The 21,212-nt window shown below is 41.8% G+C and overlaps 2 protein-coding genes across 3 annotated transcripts in view; one reads left to right on the top strand and one right to left on the bottom strand.

Annotated features, from left to right (window-relative positions):
* Positions 1-2,306, bottom strand: part of PPAT (phosphoribosyl pyrophosphate amidotransferase) — a 61,988-nt gene extending 59,682 nt beyond the window's left edge. For both annotated transcript variants that reach the window (XM_065404629.1, XM_065404630.1), the window contains exon 1: positions 2,093-2,306. In XM_065404629.1, the coding sequence (XP_065260701.1) occupies positions 2,093-2,220 (128 nt within the window). In that variant the 5' untranslated portion in view covers positions 2,221-2,306. The remainder of the gene's footprint in view (positions 1-2,092) is intronic.
* Positions 2,307-2,921: 615 nt separating this feature from the next.
* Positions 2,922-19,601, top strand: PAICS (phosphoribosylaminoimidazole carboxylase and phosphoribosylaminoimidazolesuccinocarboxamide synthase). The gene is made up of 9 exons (XM_065404631.1): positions 2,922-3,050; positions 4,860-5,057; positions 10,420-10,598; positions 13,357-13,536; positions 13,656-13,769; positions 15,656-15,739; positions 15,839-16,019; positions 17,779-17,937; positions 19,222-19,601. The coding sequence occupies exons 1-9, from the start codon at positions 3,032-3,034 to the stop codon at positions 19,386-19,388; spliced, it is 1,281 nt and encodes a 426-aa protein (XP_065260703.1). The 5' UTR covers positions 2,922-3,031; the 3' UTR covers positions 19,389-19,601.
* The last annotated feature ends 1,611 nt before the right edge of the window (positions 19,602-21,212 follow it).

Raw genomic sequence — 21,212 nt, 5'->3', positions numbered from 1 at the left:
ATTTTAAGTGGTGGGATCACAGATGCCAGAAGGTTTTAATTGCTGTGTACCACTCTATCAGAAGAAGGGACATAAAAATAGGTCATTAGTGTTTGTGGCACATTATACAAACACTGCACTTTTTACTCCAGCATATGATGTGCTAATAGCCCTTTGTTAGTTGAACTCCTGTCTGTTTTTAACATGTTCCCTACAACTGCTTCCTCCTTGTTGATCAAAGATTCAGTCAGATACACTGCTAGCTTTGTCATTTCTACCTTTTAAAATTGGAGATAAATATTGTTAAATATCAAGGGCCAAATTCTTCCCTCTGATGTATTGCCCAGAGTTCCCTTTAAAGTCAATTATCAGAGCGGTAGCCGTGTTAGTCTGTATCCACAAAAACAACGAGTCCCGTGACACCTTAAAGACTAACAGATTTATCTGGGCATAAGCTTTCGTGGGTAAAAAAACACTGCTTCAGATGCATGGAGTGAAAATTACAGATACATGAAGAGAAGAACTATGCCCGTATAAGAAGGGTAGCTGTGTTAGTCTGGATCTGTAAAAAGCGACAAGGAGTCCTGTGGCACCTTATAGACTAACAGAAGTATTGGAGCATAAGCTTTCGTGGGTGAATACCCACTTCGTCAGAGGCGTCTGACGAAGTGGGTATTCACCCACGAAAGCTTATGCTCCAATACTTCTGTTAGTCTATAAGGTGCCACAGGACTCCTTGTCGCTTTGTGCCAGTATATTCATGCGTGTATCTGTAATTTTCACTCCATGCATCTGAAGAAGTGTTTTTTTACCCACGAAAGCTTACGCCCAAATAAATCTGTTAGTCTTTAAGGTGCCACTGGACTCCTCATTGTTTTTTTTAAAAAGTCAATGCCAATCCAAGGCCCTTAGTAGTTTACTAAATGTCCTTGTTGATTTCAGTATAAAGCCTAAAGACCTTATTTTAGGGCTGACAACTCTCATTAAAGTCAATTGAAAGGCTTCCCCCATACACTTGAATGGGATTTGGATTGGGCCTTAATTGGTGGGCCCCTCAGGAGTTTTTATTCCCCCCACTACAGATTTTGCTTTTATATATTTATTTTGTTAATGTTGTATAGAGAACATGGCTTCAATACACACTTTTAAGTTAGAAGAAAATGAGTTTCATAAAGCACATTTGATTCAATTCAATTAATGCTGAATTTTAATTTTGGTTTGCAAGTTACATTCCATTTGGAGAAAATAGAGATAAATCATATGGCCTATTGATGACATACAAATGGTTTTAATCTGGGGCAGATTTACTTATAATTATTATTTGTATACAGTCCTATACAGTTTCACATAACCTGACGAGAACTCTATTAGTAGGTTTCAGTTAAATATTCAAAATGCATCAAGATGTTGTGCACTGCATTTATTCCATGGCTGTAGCACAAATATGCAACAGGTACAGATGGCTTAAGAGAGATCAAAATTATACAAAAACAATCTTGATCAAGCAGCACAGCCTCAATTTAAAATAAGCAATAGTTTACTCTGTGCTTCATGTCTTTATTGAAGTTGATTGAAAAATAGGGACTTGAGGTGAAACCCAACTCAGCCCTACGGTACATGTGCTAACTCATCAAGGAGCACGAACTGCTCCAAACCCCAGGCTTCTGAGCTAGCGTTAGAACAGGCCAAGGTCAGTCGTAGGTTGTTAGAACATACACGGCTTGCATATAAGGCAATCACAAAACGGAAGCTCTGAGGAACCCTGGTGCTATGGTGGGTTACAGTGTGCAACGGAGGGGGAGAGGGGGAAGAGGAGAGATGTCAATTTTGGCTATTGCCTCCAGAAAATCTGAGCAACCACTAGACAAATTGCAGCTTTTACATTAGGATAGATGCCCCCTGCACCTACCTCTGCTCTACCAGGAAACGCACAGTCAGTGAGTACATAAAAAACAATCGTAGATGCTGTGTCGCCCTTTCCTTACTTGTGGTGCTGGTCCCGCGCCCCCGACCCACTTACTTGCGCAGGCCCCCACCTGCCACACCTCCCCACGTGCACCCCTCTCTTTATCCCGTGCAGTAGGCGGCCCTTCCACACAGACCCCCCCCTTACCTGTGCTGCAGCCCCACCAGCCCTAAAGTGATCACATGGGGCACATCGAGCTCCGCGGGCCACGAGCCGGAGGCGATGCAGCCGAACACGCCGCACTCCTCCCGGATCCCCAGCTCCTCAAACTCCATAGCGCCCGGCCACCCCGCAGAAACACGTGCTGCCGCCGGCCCTTCAGCGCGGGTCGTGGCGGCCGCTAGCTATCTCCTGCGCGAGGCCAACTCCTGCTGCGCCGGCGCCGCGGCAGCCAAGAACAGGACAGCGTCGTCCCGCCCAAAAGCCCGCCACGGCCTCCCTTATTTACATACGGAGGTGGGGACTCTAACTGCCGCGCGTGCCATAGATGGGGGGGAGGTTTAGGGTCGCTGGGTTTGGTCTTGGAAACACAGTTCATCAGCGCGGACACCTCCCCCTTCTCCGTGTGTGTTTGGTACGTTCCGCTCTCCCACGTGCCGCTTCCCCAGACTCCCCGCTACATTTACAGCCCGGCCGGTAGGCCCGGGACAGCTCATGAGTGACAGCGGGGAGCGAGCGGGCCCAGGTACCCAGAGAGCGGCGTGGGGGAGTTGCATTGGCGCGAAGGAGACGAGAGGGTTTGGGGTTCGCACTGTGGGGCGGGGAGGGAGGAAGGAGGGCGGGGACGTTGGCGCGTGTCCTGGGGGGAGGCGCGTGGAAGCTCTCATGGGGAGGGGTCATGGGGGGGCAGCGGTCTGTGTGTTTGCCCCTGCGGGGGCGGGTTCCTGGTCGGCACAGCCACTCTGCTGCGGCGATTGGGCTGGGCAGTCACTCCCCGCCCCTTCCGCTGCCCGCCTTTGCCCCGAGCGCGCGCTCACTGCGTCATCTCCTCAGTGAGCTTGACAGCGGGTGCGGAGCCGCCGCCAGCCCCACGTGCTAATCGGGCCTCTCTGTGTCTCGTAGGTGCCCACTACCCTGGCCGCCGCGATGGCTCCCGTAGGAACAGGTAACGTTCCGCACCCTCGGCTCCTCCGCGGCCCGGCGCGAGGTCTCGGGCGACCTTGGGGCTGAGTTCTGCGTCAGCCTCCCCCGAAGCTGGCGGGGCTCGGAGAAGAGCCCGCTGCCCCTCTCAGTCTTCCCCAGGGCGGCGGGGCTAGCGCTGCTACTGCGCCGCCTCTGCAGAGAGGAGCTCATGCCTGGGGCCGGGCCCAGGGCTCCCGGGGCTCTGCCGAAGAGGCGCCTTCCCCGCCGGCAGAGAGGAGCAGCGGGCTGCGTGAGTGACGGGTGGCTCGCGCCAATTCACTCTGGCCAGGCTGGGGGGGAGATGCTCGGGCTCCCCCCGGCCGCACCGCGTGGGCTGGTGGGTAATAAGGGGTGCGTGCAGCCTCGGCCCCCGGTGTAGACTCCGTGCGGAGGGGGGAAAGGGTTGGTTTGTTGTTTTAAACCCAAACTAGTAAAGAGATTAAATGAAACATGAAGGACAAGACTCGCCGTGGCAAGTAGCTGGCTCCAAAGTTCATGAGGGTTGAAACAAAACTTAATAGAGCTGTTTTTATGGCCTCTGTTCTCCTTCGCTGTAAGTGGGGGCCTTTAGGTTTCCTGCTGCCCTGCCGTAGGTTTGGAAAGGACCTAACTCCAGAGTTGTAGCACGTGAAGCTAGCTATAATCCAGATAAATCCAGTTTCGCTCCAGGATGAGTGAAAAGCAAACATAGCATGAACATAATGACCTACCACTTTAAACTTTTTAGTTTGAACAGTCAAGGTGCTGATAACCCCCAATAATCTTCAAATGTCACTTGCTTAAAATCATTCCTTCCTCTTTTAAGGCAGTCTATGTTATGAGCTAGGGATCTGATTTCCCTGCTTGTATGCATATTCTTGCCCGCTGGCTAGCCCTTATTGAGCTGGCACAAGTATGAATAGCAGTGTAGCACAGGTGGTGCCAGCAAGAGGCATTGCTGAGCGCTTTCAAGTATAAATCTGCCTGATGCCCTGCAAGTATGCTTTTCTTCCCATTTCCTGAAGATGAAGTGATCAACTATACCCACCTATTGTCATACTGTCTTTTGAATAGAACTTCTCAATTTTCACTTGTACATTTGCTTGTTTAAACTTGTATTACTGTTAGGACAGACAAAAAGAATAAAAGGATGCATACAAAGAAATGTATCCAACATGTAAAGTCCTCATAGGCCTGGTCTACACTAACCCCCCCCACTTCGGACTAAGGTACGCAAATTCAGCTACGTTAATAACGTAGCTGAATTCGAAGTACCTTAGTCCGAAGTTACCGCGGTCCAGACGCGGCAGGAAGGCTCCCCCGTCGATGCTGCGTACTCCGCTCGCCGAGCTGGAGTACCAGCGTCGAAGGCGAGCACTTCCGGGATTGATCCGGGGCACTTCCGGGATCGATTTATCGCGTCTTAACCAGACGCGATAAATCGAACTCAGAAAACCGATTGCTTACATCCGGACCCGGATGTAAGTGAAGACGTACCCATAGTGTAAGGAAACAAATCCTGATTGTTTTGCATCAGTGGAACCATTTGGCCAGTAGTCATGAGACTTTACAGACTTTTGTCTGTGCTGTTGGAACTGAAGTTTTCCTTTTCTACTGGTTTTCTAGATGGGCTTTAAATGTTCCTTTATACTCATTGAAGAAAATTTGAATGCTGGGGCATTGTCAGTTAGAATACTCCTTCTGGTCTCTAGCTATCGTGGTTCCCCAAAACGTACTTATACATATGATTTGCCCAAAATAATCATAATTTGTCCAAAATTTGTAATTTTAAAAATTAACTTTATTTCTCTAGAACTGAAACTTGGTAAAAAAATTAATGAAGGTAAAACAAAAGAAGTCTATGAGTTGCCAGATCTTGCAGGATGTGTGCTGATGCAATCAAAAGACCAAATAACAGCAGGAAATGCAGCTAGAAAGGATCACATGGAAGGAAAGGCAGCAATTTCCAATACAACAACTAGCTGTGTGTTTCAACTGCTGCATGAATCTGGTAAGTATTTTTAAAGGTAAAACAGATGCATTTGTGTTCTGTTATATATGGTGAGTCTTATGGAGTGATATGACTGTCTGAGAAGATGTAAATGTTAATTCACCTAGGTTTTGGAACTGATTGACTTCAGTAAATTTCCTTATATCAGTGTCCCAAAGAATAATCTAAGATTATTGACCTAGGTTATGAAATAAAAATTAATGTATCATATCTGAAGACCTCCCCCAGCCCCAGAAAGCTTCCATATGTATTATTGCTGTCTTCCTGGACACCATTCTCTTCCCTCCCCATCACCCACCTCATGCTTTCAATTCTCAGTTTAGAAGCAGATTGTGAGAGTTTGGCATTAAGCTCTTATTCCACACATCTGTCTGTGGAAATTACTACTGCTGGTCAGTGACCATATCAAAGACTGCATTTAAAATCAAAACTTTACCTAGCTTTACTAGAGTAAAACCATAATAAAAATGAAGACCTGGATGGATAAACTTCATTAAATGTTCTTGTTTTCTCAGTGTCTGCCATATCACTTTCAAAGACTGCGTATTGTTTGTGGCATAAAAAGTGTGCCAAGTGCTTTACAGGTAGCTGTGAAGAAGATACTTTATTTTGCAGAGTTTACAAGTAGCACATGGTGGATACTGAGGTGAATTGGAAATCTTAAGACTTACTTTTGGGGCTTCAAAAATGGCTTACCTTTTCATGCTGGAGAAGAGTATTGATGAAATATGAAAGTGATCCAAGTGAAATGTATTAAATATTTGTGAATGTTTTCTACATTTTCAAATATATTGATTTCATTTGTAACACAGAATACAAAGTGTACAGTACTCACTTTATATTATTTTTATTATAAATATTTGCACTGTAAAAATGATAAAAGAAATAGTATTTTTCAATTCACCTCATACAAGTATTGTAGTGCAATCTCTTTATCGTGAAAGTGCAATTTACAAATGTAGATTTTTTGTTTTGTTTTGTTTTTTGTTACATAACTGCACTCAAAAACAAAACAATGTAAATCTTTACATTATAGAGCCTATAAGTCCACTCAGTCCTACTTCTTGTTCAGCTAATCACTAAGAAAAACAAGTTTGTTTACATTTGCAGGAGATAATACTGCCCTCTTCTTGTTTACAATGTCACCTGAAAGTGAACAGGTGTTCGCATGGCACTTTTGTAGCCAGCGTTACAAGGTATTTACATGCTAGATATGCTAAACATTGGTATGCCCCTTCATGCTTCGGCCACCATTTCAGAGGATGTGCTTCCATATTGATGACACTCGTTTAAAAAAAATGCATTAAATAATTGGTGACTGAACTCTGGGGGAAAATTGTCTCCTTCTCTGTTTTACCTGCATTCTGCCATATATTTCATGTTATAGCAGTCTCGGATGATGACCCAGCACATGTTGTTCGTTTTAAGAACACTTTCACTGCAGATTTGACACAATGCAAAGAAGGTACCAATGTGATATTTCTAAAGATAGTTACAGCACTTGACCCAAGGTTCAAGAATCTGAAGTGCCTTCCAAAATCTGAGAGGGACGAGGTGTGGAGCATGCTTTCAAAAGTCTTAAAAGAGCAACACTCCGATGCAGAAACTATAGAACCTGAACCACCAAAAGACCAAAATCAACCTTCTGTTGGTGGTATCTGACTCGGATGATGAAAATGAATATGTGCCAGGTCGCACTGCTTTGGATCATTATCAAGCAGAACCCGTCATCAGCATGGATGCATGTCCTTTGGAATGGTGGTTGAAGCATTAAGGGACATGAATCTTTAACACATCGGGCATGTAAATATCTTGCAATGCCTGCTATAATAGTGCCATGAGAACACCTGTTGTCACTTTCAGGTGACACTATAAACAAGAAGCAGGCAGCATTATCTCCTGCAAATTGTAACCAACCTTGTTTGTCTGAGCGATTGGCTGAACAAGAAGTAGGACTGAATGGACTTGCAGGCTCTAAAATTTTACTCTTTTTTTTTTTTTTTTTTTTTTTTTTTAATGCAGTTTTTTTTTTTTTTTGTACCTAATTCTACATTTGTAAGTTCAACTTTCATGATAAAGAGATTGCACTACAATACTTGTATTAGGGGAATTGAAAAATACGATTTCTTTTGTTTCTTACAGTGTAAATATTTGTAATCAAAAATATAAAGTGAACACTGTACACTTTGTATTCTGTGTTGTAATTGAAATCTATTTGAAAATGTAGAAAACATCCAAAATATTTAAATAAATGGTATTCTAGCGCAATTAATCGCACACTCCATTTTTTTAATCACTTGACAGCCCTAGAAAGCACCTAAGTGACTTAGGATCATAGGTCACTTACATGTTTCTGACAACTTTACCCAAAGTAAACTGGGCTATAAAGGGTACAAAGCACTATGTCTGGTGGTGTTTGCAAGATCACTACTTTAATCATTACCAAAAAAAAAAAAAAAAAACCAGTGAATCTGTTTCATTCATTAGGCGCTAGGGAGGGGAAGAAACATCCCCTTACTAAACTGACCTGGGTATGCACTAGACTAAGGCTAGGTCTACACTACCCGCCTGAATCGGCGGGTAGAAATCGATCTCTCGGGGATCGAATTATCGCGTCTCGTCAGGACGCGACAATCGATCCCCGAATCGACGCTCTTACTCTACCAGCGGAGGTAGGAGTAAGCGCCGTCAACGGGGAGCCGCGGAGGTCGATTTTTGCCGCCGTCCTCATAGCGGGGTAAGTCGGCTCCGATACGTCGAATTTTAAATCGACACACCCCCCCCTGCTCCCCCCCCCTCCCCCGTAGTGAAGACCTGCCCTAAGCAAAAATTGCAACTGCATCTGTAAACAGCAAAAGTATCCTTGGTTTCTCAGATTGGTCAACTGGTGACTAACTGGCACAATTGACAGATTGCCTTCCCCTCCCCGTAAGGCATTAACACAATTTATTTACTTTGCACCACTCTTCTGAACTGGGGTTTCTTTCAAAGTCCACAGGTGATACAAAAGCGGTGTCTATAAGTGGAGACTTCTGTTAATTTCTTCAACTCTTCTGATAGAAACAGAATTTGACTTGCAGTTATTGTGAGCTAAGAATAGCAGCTCTAAAATACACATTCAGGAAAAAGAGAAGGGCAATAAAAGCAGATAAGATGCACACTGAAATTTAAAAGTGACTTGATGTGCAGAATAACCACAATTTACAGTCTGATTGCACTGCATCAGATGATATGTTTAAACTAAAATGGACACCAGTGTAGATACTGAATCTTAAACATTTTGTTTGACCGAGAAGAAGAGCATCCTATTTTGGCCCTACTTGTCATCTCCTGACTTAAAATCAATTAACAGAACAACGCTTGATTCATTACGTATAAACTGTCTTCAAACTCTGTGTTGAATGTTTTTTAATTTATCAGCAGAGGCAGTCAACCTGTAATCCTGAAAATATTAAACACACCCACCTTTAAGTGCAAGAAAGATTGACAAGGTTATATTAATCTAGCTGTTCTAGAAATCAGTCCTGTAATCCTAAAATTGCTTCATTTAAAGTATAGGTTGCCTTTTGTGAAGTAGAGTAAAAACACACTGTAACAAATTGTTGACTGGACTTTAACTTTGCTTTGAGAGTGAAGGCTTACTGTCAAATAGGACCAAAAATGACCACCTACACCTCAGAGCAACAAAAAAGTTTGAAATTGTTCAGAATTGGAATGGAACATATCCGCTCTGGATTTACCAGATACTGGCTACTTTGCTTTTGGCCATTGGCAGATGCCAAATCCGGGACTTAACAGTTGGCTTGGCCTGGCGAAAAAGGGTGGAGGTTTTGGAACTGAAGTAGGAGGGAAGGGCCACATCATACTCAGAATGGTGATTTGCACATCAGCTGCCTTTTTAAGTATCCAGGACTTGTACCAGTTGTCCCTTCTGAATTCATATAGAAGGGAATACCACAGATGTGCCACTTCATAAGCTACTGTATTGGTATATATTTGTGACTCTTCTTGGAAGAAACTAACAAAAGATTTAATTTGCATGTAGCTTTTTTCATTATCTGGAAAGTCCAGTACAGTAATGCAAATGAGGAGTGGCAAGTTTCCTTTTTCCATCTTCCCCTCTTACAAACCAAAGGTGTAGAGGGGAAAACAATGCTTTTATCTTTTCTGCTGCCTTCTATTACTGCCTCAGGAAGTCTCCAGTTACCGCCTAACATACACCAAGATAATGTAATAGTCAACATACTTTACACTGGGAGTATGTGCAGAGATGAATTCATAGCTTGCCACATACTATGAAAACTGTTCTGATGGGTGACTTTTAAAATTACGTAAGCTATATGTTTGTTTCCCTCCATGACATCTGCGCACTGTGACATAAGGACATAAACTAGCAGAAAGATGAAAATGGGCAGGCATCCATTAGGAGCACTGACTTTGGTTATCTATAGCAGTGGTTTTGAATCTGTGGCCCATGGAACCCTGGGGTTTCGCAGAATTTATCTAAAATTTCCAAAAGGGTCTGCACCTCCATTTGAAATTTTTTAGGGGTCTGCAAATGAAAAAAGATTGAACACCACTGACCTATAGCATGATCAGGAAAAAATGTTCTATTGCAAAGTGATTTTAAACCAGTTCTGAAAGCACACTACAAACTGGTTTCTAAGGCTCTCTATAATGTACAGTGTATTTTGTTGGATGGAATTGGGGAAGTGAGTGCTTTCTGGACTGAGACCATTTTGTGTTTGTGGGACGTGGTGCTGGCTGCTTCCGGGAGCAGCGTGGGGCCAGGGCAGGCAGGGAGCTTGCCTTAGCCATAGCCCCGCTGCGCGCTGCTGCCACCCCGGAGTCTGAAGGTAAGCGGCACTGGGCCAGAGCCCACACACCTGTGCCTTGAGCCCCTTCCTGCACCCCAACCCCCTGCCCTAAGCCCCCTCCTGCACTCCAAACCCCTGCCTTGAGCCCCCTCCTGCACCCCACATCCCTCCTGCACCCAACTCCTGCCCTGAGCCCCCAACCCTCTGCCCTGAGCCCTCTGCCACACCCCTTCCTGCACACCGCATCCCCTCCCACACCCCAACCCCAGCCCTATATTCATGGCCCTGCATGCAATTTCCCCACCCAGATGTGGCCCTCAGGCCAAAAAGTTTTCCCACCCCGATTTAAGGTCTCTCTCACTTGGGAAATAATCATCTCAGGTGTATTATAGCTACAGAACGATACATTATGGTCTTTGAGAAAACAGTATCTTCTGATGAAATAATTTTCTGATTGATCAACTATACGCCAGTCTGGTCACAGTTCTCAGTTCACTCATAGAAGTATACAGAGTAGCAAAACTGAGTTTTCTTTTTACATTTAGGAATCAAAACCGCTTTTGTCAGAAAACATGGCGACACAGCGTTCATAGCAGCTCAGTGTGAAATGATTCCAATTGAATGGGTGTGCAGAAGAATTGCTACTGGTTCTTTCCTGAAAAGAAACCTTGGTGTCAAGGAAGGATATAAGTTTTACCCACCCAAAATTGAAATGTTTTACAAGGTAAGTAAAACTGTAACTATCTATTAAACAAAAGAAGGTGATGTGTTAAATAGTATCATTTTTACAAAATAAACTGAACATAGAAGCAGGTGTAGTGCCTGAAACTGACTTCTGTCAATTTTTGTGGTTTTTGCACTTCTGTTTGTGTGTGTGTGTGTGCTCTCCTTATTGCTGCGTGCAAGATCCATACAAATATGAAACTGGCTAATTGATCCTACTGAAAAAATAATTAAACTGACTGTACATAACGCAAACAAAGGGGAAAAGAAATATCTATTATATTTATAGCAGCTATAAATATACTTGTCTGAAAATGTTGTATTTTTTAGGTTGACAAATGTCCCTTTAAACTGAAATGAAACTACTTACTGATGGATTTTAAGAAACTAGTATTGATTCTGTATTTTGCAAACATTGCTAAAATGTCTTTCTTGAATATTCTCTTAGATCAGAGATTCTCCAACTAGTTCAGAAAGTCGACTGGTCACATAGTACAGGCTCATTGCCAGCATTTAAATCTCATTACAAAGCAGCTAAAAATGCATTAAACACTCTGTTACTCTTCAATGTAAACTATTGCTGTAATTGAAATGGGTGTGAGGTAAATGAGGAGGGGAGGAGGTCTTTTGATCACAAATGGGGAGACAGCATGCATAATAGTGAGTGAGAGAGGATGTGGTCAACAAGATAATCTATTAAAATATGGTCCATGTTATGGACTTTTTCTCTTGTCCTTCCTTAGATCACTTAAGCTGCCTCGGCATACCTACACCACTAAACAAATGTAACGTGATAAAGTGACAAAGGGAGTTCATGCATGATTTTCATTCTTGTGTTGGCAGGGTTTGGGAGCAAAGTGAAAGTGAGGTGATGCAGGAAACTCAGGAGGGTTTAATCTGCTGTACCAGCAGTCCATGCTAATCCTGTTGGGGAATGGTGACTTTATATATACAGGGAGTTTAGCCTCAGTTCTTAATGTAACAAGATCATGGCAGTTAACTACACATCATGTGAGTCATCAAATAAAGGAAACCTCAACATCTTTATAGAACGGTGTGGGGTCACAGCCCCACTATCATTGTGACAAGATAAGGATATATCTCTCCAGGGATTGGCCTGCTTAGAGAGGAGGTCCCATTCTACGGGTAGGGAGTGGGAGGGTAAACCTAGAATGAGAAACTTCTGGTTGGACTGGAAGCAGAAGGGGGTGGGAAAAGATTATTTGAGGAGTGCTACACACTTCAGAGCATCAACCTTTTTATCTTTCTGACGTTGGCTTTATCCTTGTCCTAGAAGTCCTTTGCTGACAAAGTTCTTTTGGTATATGTAGTGTCTGGTTTGAGTAAATTTACTGGTAACCCCAGGCATTCAGCAGATTCTGGTCTCTGTTCAAAAATTCTGAATACAATCTTAATAGCATGGAAACATTGGGACCTCTTCTCTTATGCTGCTGAAAGGGACAAAAGCAAGCTGAGTTTGGTTAGGGAGCATTGGCTTCACAGTATGCTTCCTCGCAGAGTTCTGCAAGCTGGTAAGGGTATGGGGGTGAGAGAGAAATGGCACAGAGGGGATAGTGACCAGTCTTTAATAACTAGTCTGACTCTTCAGTGATATTCAGGGGTACTCAGTAGCAGAGAGGTTCCAAACAGAGTAGCTGCCTTGGGGCTGGATGGCGAATGGGCAGGGAAGACTTTCCCCAAGGGACTGTGATCTATTTTCTTGCATGCTGGCCACTTCAGGAGGCTTAACTTCTTTCCTTTGTGGGGAAAATGTGGCTAAAACTCTGGGAAGTGGTATCCTTGTGAAACTTTGAGAGTGTCTCTCTTCCCCTTCCCCCCCAATTGGAGGGGAGCATGAAAGGACCTGGCCAGTAACCATTCTGGTGCTTCAGCAATATACAAGGGTGTTCCCTTTTGAAATCAGATGACAACCATACATCTTGTATATAGAAAGGTTGTATTTACTGCATGCTATGGCAAAATCTATACTTCAAGATTTTACAACAGTTACTTTCATACAGCAACTTCTGTCCAATTCAAGATTAAAAGAACTCTTGAAAAGTGACTTAAAATATAGATAAAGTAGTCTTACTGTAATGTGCTGACTGCTTCCAAATAAGCAGGTTAAGAATAACATTTAGAGTCAAACTTGCATTACTTGATTAAATACTAGCAGTGAAACTCCTCTTGGAATTTGTTAAAACTGAACTGTCTGTAGTCCAGTAGAAATAGATTTGTAGGCTAAGTGGTGGTTAGAGTTGAAAGGTGTACAGTGTTACAGTTTATTATTTTTATACCACATACAGTGGAGATAAAAGAAACACACCACACACCACTCCGCCATTGCTGTCTGCTAAAGTATGAGTGCTGTAACCAGCTAATCCTTTAGGATTTACCAGGGTTTCTAGACACATTCACTGAATTAGAAGTTTTGTGGACTATTGACCTAAAAATAGTTAAAGCTTTGTCTTAAACTCACTTCTGTGATGCACCTTCAAGACTTAACTTGAAAAAAGCATTGCTTACTTGAACATTATCTTAAAAGTCTTGCAGCTTGGATTTCTCAGTACTGTTGTGATTAAAATTCTTGCTAGAACTTGTTATCAAATATCAATTTAAAGCCACAAAACCTGTCTGTTACTGGATTTCAAATTGTTCTCTTCACTGTTTGCTAGGCTTTCTTTTAATCTAACTCAAGTCTGATGTAATTGTCATTAATTGACCTTATTCTATGCAAGTTTATTTTATTTCATTCTCAGGATGATGCTGCTAATGATCCACAATGGTCTGAGGAGCAACTAATTGAAGCCAAGTTCTGCTTTGCTGGACTTACTATTGGACAAACTGAGGTGGATATTATGGCCCACTCTACACAGGCTATTTTTGAGATACTGGAAAAATCTTGGTTACCCCAGAACTGCACTCTTGTAGACATGAAGGTATAAGAAAAAATCTATCTTGTAGATCATGGTTCTGAAAGTAGTGGAATACGTTTTTTGATGCTTCTTTACAGCTCTTGAAAATAGCTGTAAAGTTTACTTTTGTTTACTTTTGCTAGATTGAGTTTGGTGTTAATATAACTACAAAAGAGATTGTCCTTGCTGATGTTATTGATAATGATTCTTGGAGACTGTGGCCATCAGGAGACCGAAGCCAGCAGAAGGACAAACAGGTAATACTATTACCATTTGGGGTCTGACTTAGAGATAAAAAACAAAACTACATCTCATTTTGGCGTGGGGGGGGGGTGTGTGTGTGCGTGTAGACAGCATTCAAGCAACTGCTGTGAGTTGCTTTCCTTAGCTGTCTATGCTTATGCAAGGTAGGCCACAAAGCAGTTAGGGTCTGATCCTGTTCACGTCAATGGCAAAACTTCCATTGACTTTAATGGCAACAGAATCAAGTCCTTAAGGATGCCTGTATCGTTAATAGGAATTTCCGCAATATTTTCTGGTTTTATCATAGTGCCCTGTGTAGTGTTAAGTCTGCAGGGATCTCCAGAACTTCTGGCAATGTACTCCTCAGAGTGTGAACTATTCAAATAACCGAGTAACACAAACAGACACTTATAAAGTACTAAAAGTCAGAAACATGCCATGAAGATGAAAATTGGTTCACCAACGCGTCCCACGTTTCTCCTTTCAGAGCCTCTTGATTTGTCTAGGCCAAAGTTTGTCCTGTTTTAACTCAGTTTAACTGATAACTAACATTGATATAATTGCTGGTCTAGACCAGTGGTTCTCAGCCAGGAGTATACATATTCCTGGGGGTACACAGAGGTCTTCCATGGGGTACATCGCCTCATCTAGATACAGTATTTGCCTAGTTTTACAACAGGCTACATAAGGAGCACTAATGAATTCAGTACAAACTAAAATTTCATACAGGCAATGACTGTTTACACTGATCTATATATTATACACTGAAATGTAAGTACAATATTTATATTCCAATTGATTTATTTTATAATTATATGGTAAAAATGAGAAAGTAAGCATTTTTTCAGTAATAGGGTGCTGTGACACTTTTGTATTTTCATCTGATTTTGTAAGCAAGTAGGGTTTTTTAAGTGAGGTGAAACTTGGGGGGTATGCAAGACAAATCAGACTTCTGAAAGGGGTACAGTAGTCTGGAAAGGTTGAGAGCCACTAGTCTAGACAGTCCACAGATGTTTGTTTCCTGGAACAAACGTTTGCGGTTTATGCTAAGCTGAGTCCATTGGGGGGCACCATTTTAGCTGCATTGAATGCTGCTTTCATGGAAATTCTGTGATTTTAGTCACTTCCACTAATAATGTAGACACTCCCCAATAGGCACAAGTTGCCATAACCTATGTCTATGATAATCCAAGATACAGCAGTGTTCCAGTGCCATTACTGACCAATTTAAACTGGAAAGCCACATTAGGTCCACTTCCTTTAAAAACTGAATGAAATGAAAAATTATGGTGTTTCCTCTTCACTCATTTCAGCTGTTATACTACAGAATGCTTCTGAGCAAATCCTTGGTGTGGTGGTAATCGACCATTACTATAACTTGGGGGGGGGGGGGGGTTGTTAGGTGTTGGCTGTATTTTACTGCAGTTGCTGTCCTGTGATTGAAGCTCTGCTTCCAAATTAAAATTAACGTGCCAAAGCAGCATGGTGTATATTTGCAAGGAAGCCAACAACTGACTTCAGTTGGGCATGAGAGGACTGGCTAACACATCATGGCTGAGACAACCAAGCACAGAAGTTGAGTTTTCTCTCAGAAAGGAATTGACTGAACTAGGGGGTATTCTGACTCTACTATAATGTGGTGGACAATACTGCTTGCTGAAGCTAATGGCTCAGAATTTGAGATGTGGGGATTCCCTTGATGTCATGTTGGCCTCAATTCACGGGGAAGAAGCTATTGTAGAATATATTTCAAGAAACAGGTGTTTGAAAGATGGCACAAATTTCTCTAGCCTCTGGTAGTTGGATGGTTGCACCTGGTTGAATATTTAAGTAGAAAAATGATTGACCATCACACTTCCAAATAGAACATCAGGAGTAACTTGCTATCTGTGTATTTCAGTCTTACCGTGATCTAAAAGAAGTGACTCCTGAAGCGCTGCAGATGGTTAAAAGAAACTTTGAATGGGTTGCAGAAAGAGTGGAGGTACCCCCTGTTTATATTAACTGTAGTCTGTGTAGAAATTGACAATCTTGTGTACTCTCTTAAAATACTGTGGTTCATTTTCCTTTCTTTCCACTCCAGTTGCTGCTGAAAACAAAGAGCCATGGTAGAGTTGTGGTGTTGATGGGATCGTCTTCTGATCTTGGTCACTGTGAAAAAATTAAAAAGGCATGTGCAAACTTTGGAATTCCTTGTGAGCTACGAGTGACATCTGCTCACAAAGGACCAGATGAAACTCTGAGGATCAAGGCAGAGTATGAAGGTAAACCCTGAATAGTCCTGTATTAAGTTTAGAACCAATAACTATAGTTCTGCAGATTCCTGAGAACTTTGCCACAAACTGTGCACAAAGTTTATCGCCCTCTTCTTTATAACCACCTTTTATGTATGTGAAGACTTATCATGTCTCCCCTTAGTCTTCTCTCCTACAGACTAAACCCAGGGTTTTTTTTTCTTCAGTCTTTCCTTTATAGGTTGTGTTTTCTAGACCTTTAATCATTTTTGTTGCTCTCCCCTAGATTTTCTCCAACTTTTGGTGCCCAGAACTGGACACGGTGTTCCAATTGAGGCCATATCAGTGCAAGAATTAATATTTTTTTGTCTTGCTTACAACACTTCTGCTAATACATCACAGAATGGGAGGAGGGGTGTTTTTTGCAGCAATATTACATACTTGACTCATTTAGTTTGTGGTCCATTGTAACACTCAGATCCTTTTCTGCAGGACTCCTTCCTAGGCAGTCATTTCCCCTTTTTGTATTTGTGATTATTCTTTTCTAAGTGTAGTACTTTGCATTTGTCCTTATTGAACTTCATCCTGTTTATTTCAGACCATTTCTCCAATCTATTGAGATCATTTTGAATGCTAATCCTGTCCTCCAAAACGCTTGCAACCCCTTCCTGTTTGGTATTGTCTGCAAACTTTATAAGTGGTACTCTGTATCATCTGTATCATAGTCAACAGCGCTTTCTCCCGCATCCAGGCCTGTCTAAGTCTAACCGCTTCTTTTTCCCCCAAAATCTGGCCTTCCTCTCTATCCCAACAGCTAAAACGCTTTCTCAGGCCCAGATCATCTCAACATTTTGGATTACTGCAATGTCCTGCTTCATACACACACGTTATTCTGTTTGTTATTCCTTATTCTGTTTTTAAAATGCCAGCTGCTAAAACTGGAGTCTCCCCTTCATCTAATGTCATCTTCTTTGGACCACACCACTGGCTGCCCTTCGTGCACTGCAGCTGGGTGGAAAACCATATTTTGTGATGCCCACAGAATAGAAAACAATGAATAATGGGGTGGACACTAGTACAGTCTATCAAAAAACCCTTAGATTTTATTTAAAAACCATGTGCCTTGACTGAACATGAGTAATATCACGTGTTGCTCTTACGTGCCCATGCAAGCATAGGTCTGCAGGTACTTCCATGCACCATTGTATACTCTGTGCATATAGACCTGGGAGTTGGGGCACAGTGTGGGCAAGCACAGATTTTTCCAGATGTTGTTTAGAGGATCTTATCTTGAACTTTGCAGAACTGATATTCACTAATTTTGTTGCAACAGGCCAAAGTTTTTAATTAATAAAGAATCCAGTGATTCAACCGTTTCCATTAAGAAATGGCCAGTACCCACCATTATCATGAATCTTAAAGGTTTTCTTCCCCTGCTTGAGAAAGGGGTTAGGTGCATGAGTTGCCCCTAGTGTGCTACTTCTGTAGATGGTGTAACGAGCAGGGACTGACAGTTACTGACTATTACTATAGGGAATTACAACATTGTATTCCACAAAAGAGAAATCTGAGCAGCAGTAAAACTAAACTGACTTATAAAAAGAATTTCAAAAAAAGGTGTTTGTGTTTGGGGGGGGATTTAGACAGCCTTTCCATGAAAGCAGGTGGGGGAAAGGAAAAATGCATAGATATTTCTCTCCCTCCCTCCCCCCCATTGGTTTTTTAAATTTACTTGTTAACGCTTGTGTGTGTGTGTGTGTGTGTGTGTGTGTGTGTGTGTGTGTATTAGGTGATGGAATCCCTACTGTGTTTGTGGCGGTAGCTGGCAGAAGCAATGGCTTGGGACCAGTGCTGTCTGGTAACACGTCATATCCAGTTGTCAACTGTCCTCCTCTCTCAGCCGATTGGGGTCCTCAGGATGTCTGGTCTTCTCTTAGACTGCCCAGTGGTAAGAAGCATCATGTTGACCTATGGTACATGTAGTTACATTCTTGTAGTAATTAGCCCCCCCTTTTTTTAAATACTCGACACATCTGCCAGATTCAACAGTGCTGAAAACGCCTTTGTCCCATTTTATATTGTCGGTTCAGCCAGTGCTGAAGATGGTTTGGTGGGGTAAATCTTGTTGACTGTTGTCATTAAAATTTCAATTTCCTGGCATAGATGGAGGTGGAGCCTTAGAAAATCAAAGAGGAGTAAACTTCACTTTCATTATATTCTTACTGAAGTTTAAAATAGGTATCGGAATTAATATGACATCTTTTAAAAACAAAAAAAATCAGCTTGACGTTTTACCTTCATGAAACTGTTTTAGTATTCAGAGTAGCAGCCGTGTTAGTCTGTATCCGCAAAAAGAACAGGAGTACTTGTGGCACCTTAGAGACTAACACATTTATTAGAGCATAAGCTTTCGTGGGCTACGAAAGCTTATGCTCAAATAAATTTGTTAGTACTCCTGTTTTAGTATGTTTGTTAACCTAGCCAACTGATCATATAAAACTAAAAGATCCTTGCTGTGATGCTTTAATGTAGAAAGAATTACTCTGCTGTGAAAATACGTCAGTTCTAGGGGTGCATGTAGCTTGAAATTAAAAACTGCATTTTCATAGACACTGAACAGTTCTCCTTATACATTCAGTAGTCTATTCAGATTTCAAGGTATCTGCTGACTTAATCATTGTTGCCAGTAGTTATAGCAACATTGAATGCGAGAGGCTAAGGGGTTCTCAGACTTGGGGGTCGCAAGCTGTCAACCTCCACCCCAAACCCCGCTTTGGCTCCAGCATTTATAATGGCGTTAAATATATAAAAAGGTGTTTTTAATTTATAAAGGGGGGGCATTGCACTCAGAGGCTTGCTATGTGAAAAGGGTCACCAGTACAAAAGTCTGAGAACCACTGACCATACGTATGGGATGGATTTTTTTTTTTTAATCCTCAAAGGCAAGGGAATTCCCCTTTCTTCAAATATGCAGAAAGATTTGGGGCATGTTGAGACTATCAGTTGAAAACTAGCAATCTTGTCTTGTTTGGGAATGAAGGAATAAGGTGAGAATCTTTAGGGTTATTGAGGTTGCTTATGCTTTACCTTTTTTAAATTAGACTGGACAAAGTAATTAAAATAAAAAATCCTGCAGTAACCCTCACGGCCTGAAAAATTACTTGTTAGGATTTATAATGATCATAAAAATTACTATTTGGATAACAGATTGGATTTTTTTCTTCTGCAACAGGTCTTGGCTGTCCTACTATACTCTCACCCGAAGGAGCTGCCCAGTTTGCTGCTCAGATTTTTGGATTAAGTAACCACTTGGTGTGGGCCAAGCTGCGCTCAAGCATGTTGAATACGTGGATCTCCTTGAAGCAAGCTGACAAAAAACTTAGAGAATGCACCTTATAAATAAAGTGTTAAAAGGAAAGTAATGCATACCTTATATTGGCTACGTAAAAAATAGTGCCATGTGCAAACTGTCTTCATGCTAGGATCTTCATGTGGATCAGTTGGAAATCTTAAACCCTTTGTTGTATAAGATGATACATCTTGTATGGTAGATGATAGTCTCTACACTTGGTCTCGTTTTCTGTTTTTTAATAAATGAAAGCATACGGGATAGTTGTTTGACTTGCTCACGATTATGTTCTGCTTTAGTCCTTGTATACTGCTTTAACTACAGACTACATAATATCAAAATGAAGGTTTAGTGCAATGTGCACTGGAATTTATCAGTTTTCCTTAGCAGCATTACTACAGAATGTTAATGATGAAGCTTGGATTTACTAACTCCACTGAATGGACTACCAATCCAAAACAGAAAATGTTTATGCTGTTCTGCTTGCAGTTATGAAAATGTGCTCCCTAAGCAATAACGTAGCCGTAGATTGCAATCCTAACTGGAAGACAGTTCTGGAATGGACTCGGACATCCAGCCTCCCTATTCAGAGATTGTAAAAGTGTATGGAAAAAGCCAGCCATATCACAAGATGGGATGTTAGTTTATTTCAATATTTCCTGAAGCAATGTCCTCATATTAACAATAATGCTCCTTATATAGCAGCAGATGAGATTAACTCAGAGTAGTAATCATGAGTTCAAAACTGACTTGTAAGCCTTTTGTCCTCTGTTCAAGTACAATGAGTTCTTTCCATTTCACTAGTTCTGCTTTAAAGAGCCTCTGATAAGCTCATAGCAGACTTCATTTTTAGAAAATGTTGGGGTGGGGGTGTCTTTCTCCCCTTATTTTTATAGTGAGAAAGAGTTGGTTGCTAAGGAAACTCAAGAAATAATTGAAGGTGGAAATAAACAATTAAGTGAAATAATAATGAAATCTAAGCATGACTTTTTTCCTTCATGAAACTCTTGTTTTTAATTAGGTCAGCTTTATTACAGTACTGATTCTAACAAACATGCAATTTCCCAACTAATGTAATAGCATATGCTTTTAAAATTACAAATAAACTGTTAAATTCCAATTTGCTTTATGCAGAGGTTTCTCCAGTGGGTATATTCATGCTAAATATCTAGATTATTTTTTTTTAAGTTACATGCCATGGCTGATACTAAAATTAAAATGGCTGTGCTAAACAACTTGCTTGACTTGGTGCTTTACAACTACATGCATGCAGCACTACTAACATGCAACCAACTTTTGCAAAGAGCAGTATCAGGCAGCACACTATTGCTTTGGAGTGGGAGAGGAGGCTTTGACTAGAGATACAGAAACAAGCCCCTATGCCTACAGGTAGTCCCATGGGTGCTTTCATAGTCTCATTGATATATGGAGCCTAAAGTTTTGCTTACCTCAAAGGCCCACACACAATGACCTTTATGATACTTAATTTATGTACTATGGAAAGAATGAAGAACTCAGTTCATTCTGCTGGGATTTGAACCTCTGATCCCTGAGAGTTTAGGAAGAGGTTTATGCTACATAGCTATTGTGACAGGAAACATGTTTGGCATTACAGAGGCTTCTTGTGGTGGTGGTCATCCATTAAGATACTGTAATAGAGAACATGGACCACGTGGCATGGTGCAAGACCTGAGGCCTGAACCAAAGGCTGGGAATCAGTCAGGCCATGTATTAAAGCAGATGCTTACAAGTTCACTGTCCAGTACATGAACTTGGCAAGAGTACTGCTAGCCTTGCTAAAACACAGGCACTCCTAAGAAGCATCAGGTACTGGGTATGTGTGTGAAGATGTTCCAAAAGCTTAGCACAGGTAC

Source organism: Emys orbicularis, chromosome 5 (assembly GCF_028017835.1).
Source record: "Emys orbicularis isolate rEmyOrb1 chromosome 5, rEmyOrb1.hap1, whole genome shotgun sequence".
In the NCBI taxonomy this organism is placed as follows: domain Eukaryota; kingdom Metazoa; phylum Chordata; order Testudines; family Emydidae; genus Emys; species Emys orbicularis.
Note: the sequence above shows the minus strand (reverse complement) of the source record. Positions and strands in the feature narration are given on the sequence as shown.